Source organism: Adiantum capillus-veneris, chromosome 10, assembly GCF_014529385.1.
Source record: "Adiantum capillus-veneris isolate H3 chromosome 10, ASM1452938v2, whole genome shotgun sequence".
NCBI lineage: Eukaryota > Viridiplantae > Streptophyta > Polypodiopsida > Polypodiales > Pteridaceae > Adiantum > Adiantum capillus-veneris.
Window position 1 is genome coordinate 127,282,435 of NC_140940.1, and position 18,975 is coordinate 127,301,409.

The following is an 18,975-nucleotide window of genomic DNA, read 5'->3' on the forward strand; positions in this document are numbered from 1 at the left end:
TAGGGGGAAAACTCCGGAGAAACAGACCCCCTTGTCTTCCTCTTCCTCTCAGCCCTTCAACGCAAGGGTGAGGGAACCCTTCCCCCCACATTGAAGAGTAGAGAGAGAAGAGGGCTGACCCTGCGGGGAGCCGGTTTAGGGTTTCTTTGGCCAACCATGGCGTCCACAGCAGATCGCATCATGGTAGCACGTCGATGAGTGTTGCCTGCCTTGAACCACCACCACCCCCTCTCGATAGCTCCATTGGAGGCGGCTGTCACCTCTCTATAGCTTCAAGAACAACCGCTAACATATGCATGTGGGATGATTCTCAAAGGTTTTTTGGTTGTCTTCAGTAATGTACAACTATAGCAATCACCTTGCACACACCTAAAACATAGGTAAGACTAGCCAAAAGTAGGACCACTACCCTTTGGTTACACCAAAAGGCCTAAGCTTGAAACCTATGCCCAACATGACTTTTTTTCTTCTTCTTCTCTCTCTCTCTTTCTGTCACAGATCTCTTGAGATAGCTTCCTACTCAGTTCTTCTTCTTCTCTCTCTCTCTCTCTCTCTCTCTCTCTCTCTCTCTCTCTCTCTCTCTCTCTCTCTCATGTGTGTGTAGGTCTTTAAAGAACCTCGAGCCCGAATAACAGGCGACATTTCTCAATCGTAAGATCTTGAAACAAGGCACATGGATGTAATTGACAAAGCAATGGTCTTAGCATTGTGCAATGAGGGTTCAAAACTAGACAACTTCGATCCACAAATTTTTTTGTGAGGGTCAATCTACCTCCAGATTTACGTGCGCTAGCTGCTATCATTGATCCCACAACAAGGTCTTCATTGAAGACCGCATAGCTGCTGCAGAAAAAGTTGTAGGCCATTAAGTATTGCCAATCCATGTGAGGTCCCCCATTTCCATCACATATCTCCCGTACTCAGTGTACTCCTATGAGTGTCTGTCAAGCCCCATATCATTGGTATCTAGCTCTCTCAATATATCATCCGAGGTATCATAAAAAATTATATGATGATTTCTCATGCAAACATGAAAATCCCGCAAGAGAATGATGTCATCATCTTTGGAAAACTCCCATATGTCCTCGTCTAAGGCAAAGAAAGGGTGTTGTCCTCTAGGTGGGCAAAGTAACATATAAGAATGTACAAGAATTTGCTTGTCTCAGGCCTCAATCTCACCCACATGTATCTAGCCTTATCATCTCTCCAAACAATGTGCACAAGCGGCTGTAACTCCTCTCCGAATAAGACTCCTACTCCTCTTGACTCTTTGCCCCTATGCTATGATCTCGTCTGTGCTCGACAAGCTACCTCCCATCTATATCTAGTCACGTGTGGCATAAGCTATCACAGTGCCTGATGTGTCTGTGAGTAAAAGATGATGTTTTTCCCGATAAAGCTGTCCTCAAATGCCCTTACATCAAGACGAAGTCACCCATTACAATTCCATGCTGCCATCTTTAGTATGGTCCCATAGAAGTGTATTTTGCTTTCCTAGACCAATACTTGTTATTCAAGTGTCTTTATTGTGCTTAGGTGGTTGCAATTAATCTTGTTAATGGTCTCACACATTTCTTCTTTGCATTTTGAATGGCATCCTCTAGAGGGTCAACCTTGCCATTTTGCTTCTTCATGTTTGAGAACGGCTCATATGAGAGGGAGAAAGTTCTTGAGAAAGAGAGAAATCCACACTATGTAAATAGGTCTTTTCACATTATGCATACATGCTTATTCCACATTTGTTTACAATCTCTGCATTTTTGAACCATACTACGCATATAGATGTTCCCACATCATGCATGCATGTTAATTCCACACATATCTACAATCTCTACAATTTTGAAAATTTTGAAAACCAATTGCATAAAAATCTTTCAATATCTTCAAAAGTCTGAAATCTTTCTATTGATTTAAAGCCACTTTGTACGTCTCAAAGCTCTATATCTGTAATTTCCCCAACAACAACAACTTGTGGTATGCAATGAATTCTTCACAACAGTTATAGTGCATATTGAAGCTATGGTGTGTGGTGATTGTGCAACAGGTTCGCACAAGAAACCAAAGGGTAAAGTCACGTAGGAGGGAGGGAGAGGGAGAGGGAGAGAGAGAGAGAGAGAGAGAGAGAGAAGAGAGAGAGAGAGAGTGAGTTTTCAAGCACTAACCACACATCATAGTACAAATCTCTAGCAATAGATATCAACATATGCTAGATCCACATAACTACTACTCCCTAAAAGGATACGCCTTCACAACCTTTGAGGCGTTAGAGGCACGTATGGCATGCGACTAAGAGAAGGAATCCCTTGTGGTTCTTATCTTGCTAAGAGAAGGAATGCTAGTTATTCATCTTGACAAACAAAGAAGTTCCATCAGGCTCAAGTGTTCTAGTAGAATGATTGGTTCCTTGATCATGCCTAAGGGGATACAATGAACGGGCTCATGGGTGCCTTTGCATGTCATATGAGCTACAAGTTAATGTGTATGAACTGAACTTTAGTATGTACCGTTGTGTGTTGGACATGGCAATTATAACACCCCTCTACATAAGACAATATTAAAAATGTAAACATTATGATATTTGCAATTTGGCGTTACCTTATCATATATAGAAGTGCATATTTCATGGGGTGAGGATTTCATGGACAACTTTTGTTGATTAATCCTTGCTATGCCTTGCATTCATTATAGTTACAATTTTGATTCATTCAACATTAAATTGAATACACTACTTGTCTTTGGTGTTGAGAACAAGGTTGGCTGATAAACATTTGTAGGTTTTCTTACCTTGAAATTTGAGGTTTGGAGGTAAATTTTAAAATTTGCAGGTGAGATTGCACAAAATTTATGTTTTTTTCGAGCACTAGTGGAAATCAAAACTTCATTCTATTTGAATAAGGAACTCATGTAGACCTCTAATGCCTCTTCACAACCTACTCTAGGAGTACAAATTGCATTTCTTAACAATGACATTCATGAAGACACTTGTAAGTGAAATCACTTCTGCAGACACACAAGATACTGTTCAAAATGTGAGAAAGAAATATTGAAATACCCTCACTTTATCATCATTTAGCCCCTCTAGTTTCCAACATGTATCTCTTTGATAAATAAACCACTCTCCAGTGTAACCAACCACAAATTTTTAGTTGAATAATAGGAGTAGATAATGTGGACAAAAAGAGTAGCTAACACAAAAAAATTGCCCTTTGGGTTGGCCAAAAGTGATAAAATAGTCTCATAACAAGATGTGCGCTTGACTCACTTCTTCAAATTTTTGACGGGTACGCTTGCCCTTCATTATACTTATTTTTTGGAGAATCTAGTGTATTTTTTGAAGGGTGTCAAAAACTAGTCTTGCTTGGTGGGCCTTGCTATATAACATCTATATAATATAACATGACATATGCAAATTGACTTTTAGCAGCTAGCAGTAAAGGGAACAAGAAGAGCAAGTCTAATTTGGGAAGGGCGGCATTGCGTGAAAGGGATATACACTTGAAAAATGCTATAATGTTTATGGTAGGAGACAAAGTTATGTGCATCAATTATTAGAGATTATAGGGGTGGTTACAGTTGAGATTATATCCAAGAGAGGTTGTACTATTATGTCTACAGATGAATGTTTTTTCTAGTATTCATGCTACATGTAAATTCTTGCAAACGAAACGTATTTCAAAAAGAAAATTTTCATTGAATGGTTCGTAGCGCAACACGTCAACTCGCATTTTTGAAGGTGGATTTCGAGTGTGTTTTGCCTTTCTTCTTTTATAGTTGTTTGTGTTTTGCCTTTCTTCTGTTGTAGTTATTCCCAGTACAATGAATGAGGATAATTATACATATAACTTCAGCTTTTGTGTTTTGTGTTATGGCTTCGACAATGCATGTTGCACGTTTGCCGCACCGATTGTCAAGTCGATATTTTGAGTGATCTTGCAAGGCAAGCAAATTGCGATCGAATCTAGCTCATTGAACTTAGGATCTAGGAGCCACTATTGAAGGACATTTATGTTACCCACATTTGTCTTCATTTCAAGTTTTGTAATGTCAGTTTGATTGTACAATTTATTCAAGGTAAGGTTGCTATAGTGTTGGACATCCGACATGTGAGTATAGATTATCGTAATAGAGTTGTTGATGTAGTCATGCACATGCGCTTCATCTATAATACATGCATCCAAGGTACAATTGATCTCATCTACGACTAGTTTTCTTTCACAAAAAATGGTGAAGAACTGAATCAATTGAGGGTCCGTTGCTCGTCTTATAGAGCATGACATCTTGTACAAAGTTGCATGTAGCCAGTGGACCGAGCTTGTGATATGGCATGTGTTACAAAGCTCCCGTGCGTGACTAAAAACTAGGGGTAGTTGGTCAAGATCACCGAGCAAGAGAACACATTTGTTGTTGAAGGGATCTGCCAATTTATTGCTTGTTACATTTATATTTTGTCTTACGATAAGATCAAAAGTTGTTTGGATTAACATGGATAGCTCGTCTCTAATTATAATATTTTCATCTTTTATGTCCAAATATCTCTCATCGATCTTATGAATAGAGAGAGGATATTGTTGATTCGTGGTTGGTATCTTGAAATGGTGCAGTTATTAATACTAATATTCATGGCTGCTAAGCCTTGTTTGGTGCGGCTCCGATGACAAAGTGCCCAACAATAATACAGAAGTGAGGGCAACACGAGTGTCTATTTCATTTATCTGTCGACCTTGTTTATCGCTATATATGTGAGGTATGTCATCACACAGCAGAGACATATTTCTAGATTGTGAGCAAAGATGTCACATTGCATGCTCCAATCTTTATACAATGTAGTGATTTCAAAGCATGACCTAGCATATGGACAATAAGCTAGTTTCAAGTTGGCTGCAATTTGCTCTTTAGCTTATTGATGGTTGGTTTGTAATATTCCAGGTCTTGAGAACTTCATACTGACAACTAGTGCGGAGGAAACGAGGACATATATAGTATGGCATTAATTATTTAGACACCTAGTGTGGTATACATTATTTAGAGGTAAAGTAAAGATGCACAAGGTAAAATACTACTGTGATACACCTCATGCATTCACTACTGTAATACATCAGATACATTTGGCAAGCAACCGCATGCAAAAAATTCACGTACAGATGTTGATTGACATTGACTGTCTAGTTTTGAAAACAATATCCAAATAAACCAAAGCAAAGGAAGTAATGCGGAAAATTCTAAAGCAAGCGAGTAGAAAAAGCATGGATGAATTGCAACAATAAATGAGGTGCTTTACTGACCTGCAATGTTGTACTCCTGCTTTTTGATTGTCCAATCTACAGACCGATATGTGAGTCAAGCTACAAAAAAGCAATGTGAATAGTTAAACATATCGTCTTGCAATGAAACATCATAGTGAAAGTTCACAGTATAATGTGCACGTCATATAGAGGTGCCATACAAAAGTATGGTGGAGAGTTGGCACTGTGGTCTCTCCAAGAAATTATAAGAAACGGAAGCCGTGCCCTGCCCCGTAGCGTTTATGTGTTGCGCCAAGCAAATACATGTGCATGAAAAATTGGATGCAAATAACGAACCTTGCAATGTTGTTGAGCTGAAGTTGCGCTTGTGCAATTGGAACGTGCAATGTTGTGAAAATATATCGTCCCTGCCATACACAAAACATGCAGAGGTAAATTTATGCTCTATGTCATATGATCAATATTACCCTCTCTCTCTTTCTCTGTGTGTGTTAGAATTGTAAGCTGCTTCGGTCAGCAATTACGTCTTCTTGCCTCCTTGCTGACTAACCTACGTTATGTATCGATACCAAATTGACGTCTGCATTTGCAACCAGCTAAACTTGATCCGATAGATGTTGCGTACATGGACCTTTGCTCATAGGATCCGCCACCGAATTGTGGTTATTGGCAAGAAGGGAGCTCCGAAGCAGTAACTGCTATGCGTTCAAATCCACACCACCAGCATTCTCTGCTTCGTATGCATCTGTTGAAGAGAAACACTGCATTATACTATTGTTGCTAATCTCAATTGAGGCTGCATTGGCTGTCGTCTGCACGCGGTTTAGAAAGAGATAGGCCGCACTATTGGCCATATTGTCTGTAAAATTTCTGATATCCCACCCAGATGTTGAACGGCCAGTTGTAAACTACTGTTGGAGGCTAATAGGTGGTGACATATTGGTATGCATGTCTCCAGAAATGGATAGACAACGGTTGCGAGACTTACGTCTCCACCAAAGCCTACTTGGTCGATGGAGATGAAGATGCTACTGGCAGCTCCAATGTCTTCGCGGTAGTGCAGACGGTAGAGATATGCTACTAGAAGCTTCAATGTTGGAGGGATGGCATGATATTGGAGGGAAACAATAGGGTTCGAATCGATGCATGACAGTCTCATCCCAGGGACAGGCAGCAATGTAGTGCCCAAGAAGGATATTTGAAGCAGCGTGCAGGAGTGCAACCTTGTGGGTGATTTGCAATTCGAGCTCTTCAAGGAAGGCACAGTAGTGCTTCTCTATTGGAATAACAATGAGATTGACCTGATCAGGATCAACTGCCTCAACGTTGTTTGCAACCCTTGCTTTGAAGGAGGTGACCATGGTGCTGATGCAATGGATGTAGAGCTGCCCTGCATCGGGACCCATGAGCGGCATCTAGATGCAAATGCTGCAGCTACCTGTTTCCTCATGAAGCAGGGGCTGGCCGTCGCCGACATGACTGGAAGTTGGCTTGGCCTCATGAAGCGCCCACGGCTTGCAGGCAAAGAAGGCGGAGGCGTCCATAAGTGTCTCGGGAGATGAAGTCCTCAGGCAGTTTTTCACCGATGCAGCAAGAGCCTTATTTCTCGTGCGAGGCCTCACGTGAGGCTCTTGACAGTCGATTGAGGTCCAAGGTAATGGCCTAGATCATCAACTGTGGGCTCAAGAAACCAGGGAAGGACATAATTAGGCTTACCAAGTAAAAGAGAAGCACGTAGTGTTTTTGGGCCGATTGCGGCATCTGTAGAAGAAAGAGAGTAGCAGTAGTGTTTTTGGTCGAGAGCGGCACCGACAAACCCAAAAAAAACACCAGCGCTGTCTTATTTTTGCTGCTACTCATTGGCTCCCCCGTTTCTCTGTACTGTTGCCCTTTTGCAGAGAAGGTGAGCAGTACCATGGAGATAGGCGGGGTCGTGGACGTGGTGTAAGGTACAGAAGTGATCAATGAGTTCATGCGGCCTGCTAACGGCGGATGGGACTGAGAGCATCGCCTCTGCAGGTGGAGGAAATCAGAACGACGCAATCACAAGTAATAATAATAAAAAGCAGCACTTTCTTGCGAGGCTCCTCCTGGCCATGCGATTAGAGTTGTGGGCAACGGCTTTGATCGTGCCAAGTGGCCTCTTGTGGGCTCAAAGATCGAGAAAATAACCTTTGGCTCACCAAGTAATTATGCTTTTGTTATCAGGACAAAACAATAAAAAGGCAAATAATTTTTCTAAAATCGTGCACCCATGTTTACTTGTTCTACCTACTCGCTCTCCTCTTATTATATTCCTTTATCTCACAGATTCCTTACGATTCCCTTCTTGCATCTCAAAGGAATCATATTACCCTTGCCTATTAAAAGGAATGAGGTGGGAGAACTCGAACTCGGACAGGCAGAAGCCATTGACTCTATGAACTCAAGTCTAACCACAAGAGCAGCAAACCTCGACAGCTTCGTCGCATCTCCACTGCATTAAAAAAAAGTTGTACGCTCGCAACCTCTGTACCCACCCTTCTGTTTGGCACGCCACCTTGCAGCGAACTCCTAGATCGACAGGAAACCCCTCAAGCACTCTCTCTCTCTCTCTCTCTCTCTCTCTCTCTCTCTCTACGACTGCAATCTGAGATTCTGAATTCGCTTGCAGTTCTCAAGCTTAACCATGTGCTCTAAGTTGGACAGGAGAATCACCCTTGATTCTCCTCTAAAGGAATGATTCTCCTCTTAATTTCTTTTAAAAAAATTGAATCACCTACAATGAGGCAGTTTTGGCAGGCCAAAAGAACAAAATTGTGCTCTTATTATGAGGGAGTTATAAGGCAGTTTTAGCAGGCCAAAAAACTACCACAACACTAACTACATGGGCACTGGTAATGCTCGAAGAGTCGATCATCGTTGGCAAGGAACCCCTGCCATGGCATCCCAACGTGCAGGTATGTTACTTCCTGCTTGTCTAACGTAATTGTGCGCGTTTTGCACGCAGAGAGTAATTCTGTGTCTCTACTTTTTGATTGCCAGAGCAACCCAACATCTCAAGAGTTCGCCGCCCACATAAGCACCTTGCACGCCCATGGAGTGCGCATTCCATGCGGGTTCCAAGAAGAGCTAAAACTGCAGCCCACAGGAAAGCTAGGGCGGCATGTTGTGCCCGATATGGAGAAAGACACGATCCCACATTTTGGTTTGCAGAAGACGGAGACCGCAAATCCAACCGAAAATTCCATGACAAGAAAACAAGAGCCTGCTGTGAATACTGCTACAGCTGCTGCTTTGGTGACCACTCTCAAGATTTGTGCCAAGGAGAAGGATCTGCGCCAAGGCAGAATCATCCACAATGAACTCATCAGAAGGGGCCTGTTGAAGAATAACGTTTTCTTGGGGAGTACATTGGTCAACATGTACGCCAAGTGTGGCGCACTTGACATAGCACAACAGGTGTTTGATGAGCTCTCTGAGAGGAACGAAGTCACGTGGAATGCTCTCATAGCAGGTTATGTTCAGCATGGATGTGGTGAGGAAGCACTTAAATGTTTTGAGAAGATGCAGCGTACAGGCTTCTCTCCAACTGTGGTTACCTACATCTCCACCTTAAAAGCATGTGCTAGCATAGGAGCTTTAGAGAAGGGTGAAGACATACATGCCCAGCTATTGACAGAACACTTGCTAGAGGCGCATGTAGAGCTTGCAAATGTTCTGGTGGATATGTATGCCAAGTGTGGTGAGCTTGACAAAGCAAAAGAAGTTCTTGATGAGCTTCCAGTTAAAAATGTAGTTTCTTGGACTGCTCTAATAGCTGGGTATGTCCAGCATGGGTATTGCAGGAAGGCGCTTCACTCTTTTGAGCAAATGCAATTGTGTGGCTTCTTTCCTGATGTGGTTACTGCGTCGTGTATATTACAAGCATGTGCTGGTGTTGGTGCTTTTAACAAAGGTCAAGAGATACATGCTTGGATTTTGAGAGAGGGCTTGCTAGGGCAAGACATGACCATTGCCAATACATTGGTAGACATGTATGCAAGGTGTGGCACACTTCGCATTGCACAACAAGTTTTTGACGAGCTTCCTGTCCATGACATTATTTCATGGAACACACTTATTGATGGTTACGCTCATCAAGGACTTCGTAGGGAAGCGTTAGCATGTATTGAACGTATGCGATGTGGAGGCTTCTCTCCAAATGAACCTACTTTCGCTTGCATTTTCAAAGCATGTGCTGATGCGAAGGACCTAGACACAGGTCAGGAGTTGTATTCTTATGTTATAACCGAGTCTTTTGGTTCTACAGATGCTGCTTTGGGCAATGCTATTGTTGATATGTACGCCAAATGTGGCGCACTTGAGGAGGCTCAAGATGTTTTTGATCAGCTTCCGACATTGGATATAGTCGCATGGAACACTTTAATAGCTGGATATGACCAGCACAATCATTGTGAAAAGGCATTGCGCTGCTTCAAGCAAATGCAGCTTGAAAACTTCTTCCCAGATGTTTTCACATTCACTTGCATTTTCAGGGTTTGCGGCAGCCTAGGAGCCATATGCAAGGGCCAAGAATTATTTTCTGAGATTGTGAAACATGGATCGCATGAAAGAGTTATGGTTGTGGTAAATGCTTTGATAGGGATGTATGCCAACTGTGGCATGCTAATGGAGGCCCGATACTTATTTGATGAATTGCCAGTGCAAGATGTGGTCTCGTGGAGTGCACTTTTAGGGGGATTTACTCAGCTTGGAAATGATGATAGTGCTTTTAAGCTATTTGACATAATGCTAGGAAAAGGGTTGAAGCCGAACTCCGTCACGTTCCTCATTCTCTTAAATGCATGCAGTCATGGAGGTCTGGTGGATAAAGGCCAGAGTTTCTTTAGGCTCTTAAGCAGAAGTTTTGACATTGCCCCAGACATAGAGCATTATGCATGTATTGTTGATCTTTACTGTCGTGCAGGAATCATGGATGAGGCAGTAGCATTGATCAAAGAGATGCAGCGCTCTGCAGATGGTGCAATATGGCGTACACTGCTGCCTGCCTGCCAAGAATGGGGGAATAGAGATCTTGGAATGTGGGCATTTGAAGGAGCAGTACATCAGAATGACAAGGATGCGGGGGCTTTTGTTTGTATAAGTAATGTCTTTTCTGCTGCCAGCAGGCAGGAACATGCAAGCTCAATCTTTGATTAAAAGCGGGAGCATAAATAGCACTGAGGCATCATTCTAGTGCTGCAGTTTGTGCTGTCTGCTTTGTCACTCGTTATTGTGAGGTCATAGATGAATGAGGCAGAGAGAAGCCCATAGTGGGTTTGATGCAAACCAATCGGAGACCGAGAGAGACGTTTCAATGGGGTGCGGTGAAGCTCAATTTATATACTTCTGGGAGGTTCATCGCTTAGCTGTCTGAGGGTCCGCTGCCCTTCACGTAAAGATGGTCTGTTATTATCAGGGATCTTAGAGATGGTGATTGTCCTTCATTTGAGACTGGAGTTGTCTCCCTGACACTCAGGGACAGGAGTTGAACTACTATCAACAAGCTGGCTCCAGCTGAATGACAAACACCTGACAAGTGCCTTCTCCCCCCTTTCTGCAGAGCGTCAACATGGTCTAAGTGAAGAAGTGGTGCAGTATTACAAGAGCATCCATGGAACATAAGGAACTTTCTCTGATGCAATCATGCTCACTTCTATTCTTAAGCATGTGGCAAAATTGGAGCAATTCCTAAGGTTGATCAGGTACACCAGGAGATTTATCGAAAGGGATGATTGAGAGAAGACAGTGTGCTTGCTCTTTCTGTAGTGTAAATACGTCGAATGGGTTGTACGTACAAAGGTGCAAAAAGGGTTCGATTGTTGAAATTAGATTTTTATGGACTGTTGCAGGAGAATGTCAAGTTACGGATATAAGGAGGTATTGACTGTTTGGAAAAGAGAAGTGCAAGGGTTGGCGGTATCTTCTTATCTTAAAGTGGCAATCTGAAGGCTACAGGAAGGGGAAGAGAACTTTATCTTGAAATGAGTTGCAGGAAATGTCTGAGAGCTTAGAAGTGCATTTGGAGACATGCATGCCATATGTGGTGCTGCTATAAAAGCACAAGCAATTTGACAAGCTTACTTTATCGAATGTAATCTAGGTCATTGGGAACATGGCTATGGAGAGGAATTACTTGCTTTGAGCATATGTTCAAGAAGGGATGCGACTACCTTTGAATGTTTATACATACAAGACACAAAGAGACCAAAAGAAAAGGATAATGAAGCAAGACTGTGATTGTAATAATCGTTTTAATTGTTCAAAACAAAGAAATACATGAGATAAGTTTTCTTTAATGAAGCTCTGCACCAAATCTAGACCTTAACTAATTCATAACAAGGACAAGACAACTCATTTTCTAGTCATCAAGCTGATGTGCCACACATAACAAAGCAAGCAACAAACAAGACAATATTAATGATCGGGACTCTTATCGAAAACAAATGGTTTTGAAATCGGACTAATAGAGACATAAGATGAGAACAACTTTTGTAAGCTATAAACGTGCCGCCAACACCGAAACAAGAAAGACGTCGAAGGCATGCCCCGGCCGATCCCGAAAGTGATGAAGGCGCTACATCGACCCGAGTGCAATGATGTATAGGTTCTATGGTGTGTGGTTGTGGAAAACAGCAATACACAATATCAAATTAAGCACAATTTTGAAAACTTGGGACCATTGGACTCCCTGTCCAAAGCAAGAAGAACACTATCATCACCTTTATCATGCTTAACTTGAAAATGTAATAAATGCTAGCTAGCTCGTAATTAACGCCTAATTATGCAATCAATAAAATGGGTTTCTAGCACTTAGGAGGTGATGGACAAAGAATGTCTCTAATCATTTGCTTACCTAAGAAGACTACGAAGAGCTCTAGCTATCCTAAGGGAAACTTCAGAGGTAACCAGCTCCAATGGTTTGATTAGTCTTTTGCCTCTATACCCAGTACGTCTTTGCTTGCATTTCCAAAGCATGTGAAAACTTAATACTATTTAAGCATAGATAAGAAAAGTTTTGAATTAATCATCACAAGGCGCAGGATAATGTCAATTGGTATATACTTGACAATTTTGGGTTGGGAGGACATCTTGGCCAATTAACAATAGTGATCAAGTTGTGGACACTTTGAAGAATGGTATGTTTTTGTTGGGTGCTTTTTCAAAATTGGTCGAATGTTACGCTTGAATGGTTTGATTTTTAAAAAATGCAAGTTAATGGGTATGCATGTGCTTGGGGGATGCACGTCAAAAAATGTAAATATAGCAAGTGAGTTAAAAATAAAGGGTATTTTATTTGGACTTTTTATTAAAAATGAACAAAGTTACATTTACAAAAGGGATTTTTAATTTCATTTTATGACATCTTAGCATGTAAGGAAAGGTGTTCTTTTAATACCCATTTAAAGCTCGTGTAGATTATTTCAAACCCCCGGTTGTATATGTGTCAGCATGTTGTATGTTGTGGGTGCCATGCACATAGATGCACACAAGATGCTCATGAAGGCAAAAAATGTTATTGACACTCTCTTTTAGCTCATTAGGGATGCTCAAAGATGCACACAAGGTGCTCATGAACCAAAAATAGGTTTCTGACACTCTTTTAGCTCATTAGGGATGCAATCTCTTGGACCGATCTAATAATTGTTGCATCAATTGTGGCCTTGGTGAGGGAGAGCTCACCTATTTTCAACAATTAATACAAGAGATCCCTTCTTGCAATGCAATGACCCCAATAGCTACAACTTCTATAAACAAGCAAAGCAATGGTGGCTCACAAGAGAGCTCCTTGCAAGTGACATGCTTTTCATCATGGGAGCGACCACTTACTAGCAAAGCAATGGTGACACAAAACTCATTGCAAATGACACGCTTTTCATCATGGGAGTGGCTACTTACTTTCTCCAAAACACACACAATTCATTCCTTAATTTACATGGTCTTGCTACCATACAACATGTCCATCATGCCCTTCTGTAAAATTTGGGAAAATTCCCATATGTGCATAATAAAGACAAATTATATCTCACCCCATTGCTTATATATTTGCCCCATTGTCTAATAAAGACCCTAAAAATAGTACCCAAAAAGGACGTTTGATTTGCGACAAGTTTTTTAAATTCTTTTGTCAAAATGGCACTTTACAGTATCTTTTTGGCAAATTGAAAACCCAAAATCACTTAAATTTTGAAAATTTGAGCTAATCTTTTGACAAATAATTTTAGTGATGATCATGAAGATGCTTTAAAAATAGTTATTAGGCTATAAGCATCCCCTAGGTGAAAGCATGAGTGGATGGACAAAATAGTTATGTCCCAGAAAGCTATTTAGTGTTTGACCAAATACGAACAGTTATTTTTGGAAGTGTTTGACCAAAAATGTTTTAGCAAAGTGAAAAAATATAGGGCATGTTATACATCAATAGATAGCTCTTTAAAAGGAGGATCTAAATCTTTAGAAAAACAACTTCCAACCCATAAAAGTGTACCACCTATTCATGCTTTCACCCCCTAACTTTTCCCTGTTTTGGTCCTCTAAATGCAAGTTAAGTCCAAGTTGTCAGAGATTGATGTAAACCCTTCGGTCTTAAACATTACATTCAATGGCTCTAAATCTTTACAACATCACAACCCCTATCATAGGGGGCTTTAAGCTTTGAATTATGACAATTAGGCTTGAAATATTGAATGAATGAAGGATATGGGCATCACCTTCGTATCCAAGGTGAGTAGAAGTTCCCATTTCAATGTATTGTTTTGTTTGTCATACTCTCATTTGCAACTGACTAAATTGAATACATGAATTGGCTCTAGGCTACATTGAGGCATTTTTTTATGCACATTAATCCCCCCCTCAACACTAATCGTGGGTCTACTTGCTTCCCACGTAAGCATGGGGCCAGCATAGCGGGACTATGTCATAGCACAACCGAGCTTCATCCCTTGCATTCAAGATTTCACATTAGGACCCAGACCAATGTGTGTAGTAGTGAATCGTGCTCTTTTGACACGCACTCTCCTTTTAGTACAATAATACAACTCAGGTGTCAGGAAGGAGGACACATCCGCTATACATTTACACAAAGACTGACTCTATTTATACAGAGGATATCTATGATTGTTTATTTACAACAACCGGGCCGGAACTCTCAGTGGAGGAAATCACCACTTTACTCGTTGAGACATTGCATGATACAGCAATAAAGGCATACCCACACACTAAGCTTGATTAGAGACGGCGTCCTAGGAGCACGCCTTAGAATAGTTAGTATGACGAGGAGTGTAGAGAGACAAGAGAACAACTTTAGAGGGATCTTCTCCCAGGGGTCGTCAATCACAAATAGTCTCAGATAGCCTTCTGGCACCTTGTGGAACGGAAGAAGCAAGTATTCCTAGCTTAGATGGAGCGAGACTTATACTAGTTGTTCTTGAGTAGAGACTCAAGAGAGGCATGATGTCTCTTTCATGAGCACTCCCCTTCCCCAGTGATCACTTCCCTTGATGTGTGGATTCAGTTTGCAACATCCTTATGTACGGTCCTTGGACAAACATCCCCTCTAGATCCTCTTGAGACATGCCCATCTACAAGTACCTTCTTTACCAATAAGATGGTAAAGACAGCCATTGATAGGATGAGGACTAAGAGTGAATATGATCATGATGGTCTAGTAGCAGAACACTTTAACATGCTAGAGATATGGTGACAGAGGTTCTTACAGTTTTGTTTGATCACGAAAACTACTATACCATTATGATTGGACACACATTGGCACAATTATATGCATCTATCCTTGAGAAATAGCTGAGCATTGGGGCAGAGAGTGAGGGCATACGGGCAGTGTGATAGGCCGATTTCAGGAGAGGCTTCTCCACTCTTGACCATATTCTGACACTCAGAGCCATCATTGAGGGTAGGGCCTATGGGAGACGGATTTATTGTAGCTTTGTGGATTTTTGCAAAGCATTTGACATGGTGTCCAGAGCTAGATTGATACGTAGACTACAGGAGATGGGAGTGCCCAATGAGTTGATTTGGGGGATTACGACTCTATACAAATCAAGGGTGGGACATATACGCACTCCAGAGGGGATATGTGATTTAGTACATCCACTATTGGATTGCAACAAGGTTTTCCATTGTCCCCCACTCTATTTGGTATGTATATGGATGAGGTCTCTGATTACATTGACAGAGAGGGTACTAGAGGTGCCCAGCTGGCAGGGACATGGATTCCTTTGTTGCTATATGATGATGATATTGTGTTGATCTTTGACTCACCGGAGGGTATGCAATGGCATTTGGATGCACTACATAGCTTTGCGAAGGATAGTGGATTGTCTATCAACCTTGGTAAAACCAAGGATATGGTGTTTAACACCACATCATAGTGGATAAAGAGATTAGAACCTACATTCACTTATGACGAGGAGATTGTGGAGTACACATATGCATACACTTATCTCCGGGTAGCCTTCAGTGGTCCAAGGTCTTCTTTGAAGAGAGCAGCAGAGAATAGATTGACTAGAGCGTATGCGGCCTTGGGAGGATTGGAGAGGATGTCTTCGCAAGTTCAATTCCAAGAACCACGAAAAAAGCTTTGGCTCTTTGATACCTTGGTAGCTTCAGCCATGCTCTATGGGGTTCAGGTTTGGGGACCTTTTGTGGGTTAGGATGGGTGGAGAGGTATGGAGAGGCCCTTGGTATCTATGATTTCTGATTTGATTAGAGCTAAGGCCTCCGTGCCACATGAGATCATTAGAGCGGAGTTAGCAACCCTCCCCATGGTGATAGAGACGCTTACCAGATCATTCTCCTTTATGCACAACTTATGGGATACTATCATAAACAAAAATGCCAAATTAGCCCTTGAGTCCTCCATACAATTAGCTTTATAGGAGACAAATCGTATTGGTATGCACAGATGTCATCATGGTTCCAGATGCGTGGCTTCAGCATGGACATCTTACCTCCCTTCCTGTACTCCCTTGATGCACCATGGTTGTCTCTTACATGATGGAGATTACTATACTTGTTTGCCAGGACCTGACCAAGTTGGATACAAGGAGGACATGGATAGAGCCAACACAAGAGATGAGCACAAAGATGTCTTTCTATAAAGAGAATCTTCTATCGATGAGACCTAGTGTGCTAAGGCGGATTAGTGTTAGTTGCATTCATGGATAGTTATCATTAAGCATAAAGTACACTAATCTCAACTCAATTAACAAGTATACTCAATGATGCAAAATAATATTGTTTTTATAGCCCAAGGCTAGGCTTCTAAAAGCATAGATATCATGCATTCCTTTAATGCGGTCTTTGAACTTCATTGATTGGAGTCCATGGGTCATGGATGTATGCATGCATGTATGCCTCATGGAAGTGTATGACTTTCATTTCATGGAGAGAGAAGGTGTTCCCATAGCATTCCATGGCTAGGGAAATCCCAACAAACTCCCCCTTGACCTAGTCATAGATACTCTAAGTTGATTCATTTAGGGTTTGGGATGGCACACTAATACATCATAGGTGGTTCAATTTGATTCATCACTCTATGATTCACAAAGGTGGCCATTTGATCATGCCTAGGTTCAATTCTAGAGTACATCAGAATCATAGCAAGGGTAAAACTTGAGTTATTGCATGTGTCATAATCGCCTTCTTCATGCTTGACTCTGTCTTCGAGTTTTTCTTGTGTCTTCATAGCTTCTCTTCATTTATGTAGTTGATCTTGATTTTCATGTCATCGTTCGGTTCATCTTCATAAAATAGAATGAGGCTCATGCTTATTGTGCAAATGGTGCAAATTGTGCAAGATTTTATGCATATTTGCAATGGGGGTCTTACCAATAGGGATAGTATCCTCTATGGCAATGTCTAGGCCAAATACAATATTATAAAATAAAAAAACACAAGACAAACCTCCCCCTTGAGCAATCCTCAATGGGAATACAATCTTTGACCCAAATCAGTTGGCTTAAAATATACTTGCAAAATCTTGCAATCCCTCAACCCGAGCTCAGTGTCAAGAGTTTGAGGAGGAAGCCTTGAAGAGAAATGAGCAACCGAAGCACTAGCCAAGCAACTAGGTTGAAACTTGATGGCCAAGCTTAGAAAAAGTGTGCAACAAAGATATTGAGTCGACAATGAGTAAAGTGTGAGTGATTGCTTAGCTATAACTCACAAGGGATGGGTTTGTGATCAACCCGGCTATATAGATACACATCTATCTCATGGGTAATGGTGTGCCATTGGTCGTATCTGAACATCTTTACACCAGCTTGAGATTGAGATTCGTAGATTCAAAGGGATGCCAGTAGTCAGTAGGATATGCCGCCTATGCCATACAAAGACAGAGACAGAGATGCATTATATATGTCCATGCATAGTGTATTACGAGATACAAGGCTGCTTCTACTCTGTGTTCTAAGAAGGCTTCATACCCTTTTCCAAAGTCATGAGCTATCAAGACCAAAGATATCTTGGATTGTATCTACTTGAGCTACACACACATAGAGACAATTTACTGAGGAGATCTAAAAAGAGACAATCCCAAACACACATTACTGATTTGTTCACACCAAACACTGGGCAAAAAGAGGAGCAACCACCATTGCAAAGCTCAACTCATACTCACACCCGTGGTACTCTCATTGACTGAGCATTGGAACTAGGGAGATCGAGATGCCCGCAAATGAGAGAAGCTTCACAACATCGACAGAGATTGCACATTCGAGCCATACTATCTCAACAGCCAAAGCACATATGAGGATATATTCATGACCAATTATATCACCCTCTTGTATTGGGTACCCATTGTATCAATGATTACACATGCCCCACATAGTTCTAGCTAGTAGCACTTCTAGATTCATTTTAGCCTCTCTTTTTTTGCACCTAGACATAGTATTAATTCACCAATATCTATCCGATTGGTTGCGTAGGCCTTTTGAAGACATTAAAATATTTTCATTTCATTTTTCACTCTCACTCTCTCTCTCTCTCACACGCACACACACACACACAAAGGAAAATGAACCGAGTCCATGTGTGACATGCCACATAAAAAACCAGAGAAATGGGTGAGATGCTAAGAGTATGTGACATTAGTGCGGACAAAGAAGAATCTTGCTACAATATATTGACCAGACATTAATCGACCACTTGCATAATCTTTAGTAGCACTAGAGAACCCATACAATTCTTAAACTTTTTTTTCTTCTAAAACTTGATTTCTGAAACCTCCTTGTGCAAATGACTTGTATGTTCCTCTGCCGGCATTGTGGAGGATGAATAAGAGAATCCACGGAATGCTACAATGTGTTACCAAGAGCAGTGACTATATTAGTTTTGTGTCTACAATTGAAGTTGGAGATGATCTTGATACCCACGGAGAGGGGTTATAAAGTCAAGAATTGGAAAATTCACTCCTAAAATTGATGAAACACTCTTGTTTGTAAGCAAATAAATTTAGGGATTGAGACAAGCACTTGCAAAGTTATATCCCATTTCATAGATAATGCCTTCTGTATGAAAAAACCAAATTTGTATATAATGTTCCATTTTATAGCTAATGCCTCTTGTATGAAAAAACAAAATTTGTACACTTGCAATGCCAAGAGATTGCCTACTTTTAGTTTGCATAAACAATAACAATTATTATCTGAAGTAATACACCGTACTTGTGTATGTAACCTGTGATGATGGAGCT

General features: G+C 41.2%; 1 protein-coding gene and 1 pseudogene across 1 annotated transcript; one reads left to right on the top strand and one right to left on the bottom strand.

The window, feature by feature from the left end:
• Positions 1-5,331: 5,331 nt before the first annotated feature.
• Positions 5,332-7,029, bottom strand: LOC147449618 (uncharacterized; annotated as a pseudogene).
• Positions 7,030-8,060: 1,031 nt separating this feature from the next.
• LOC147449619 (pentatricopeptide repeat-containing protein At3g09040, mitochondrial-like) lies at positions 8,061-11,688 on the top strand. Its single transcript, XM_086522027.1, has 2 exons — positions 8,061-8,182; positions 8,268-11,688. Exons 1-2 carry the CDS (start codon positions 8,123-8,125, stop codon positions 10,422-10,424), a joined length of 2,217 nt encoding a protein of 738 aa, XP_086378153.1. The 5' UTR covers positions 8,061-8,122; the 3' UTR covers positions 10,425-11,688.
• Positions 11,689-18,975: the final 7,287 nt, after the last annotated feature.

Bases quoted from the DNA above. Each gene is read 5' to 3' on its own strand.
- LOC147449619 (XM_086522027.1), top strand. From the start codon at position 8,123: ATGCTCGAAGAGTCGATCATCGTTGGCAAGGAACCCCTGCCATGGCAT. The intron at 8,183-8,267 runs GTATGTTACTTC...TTTGATTGCCAG, and splicing joins CATGGCATCCCAACGTGCAG to AGCAACCCAACATCTCAAGA.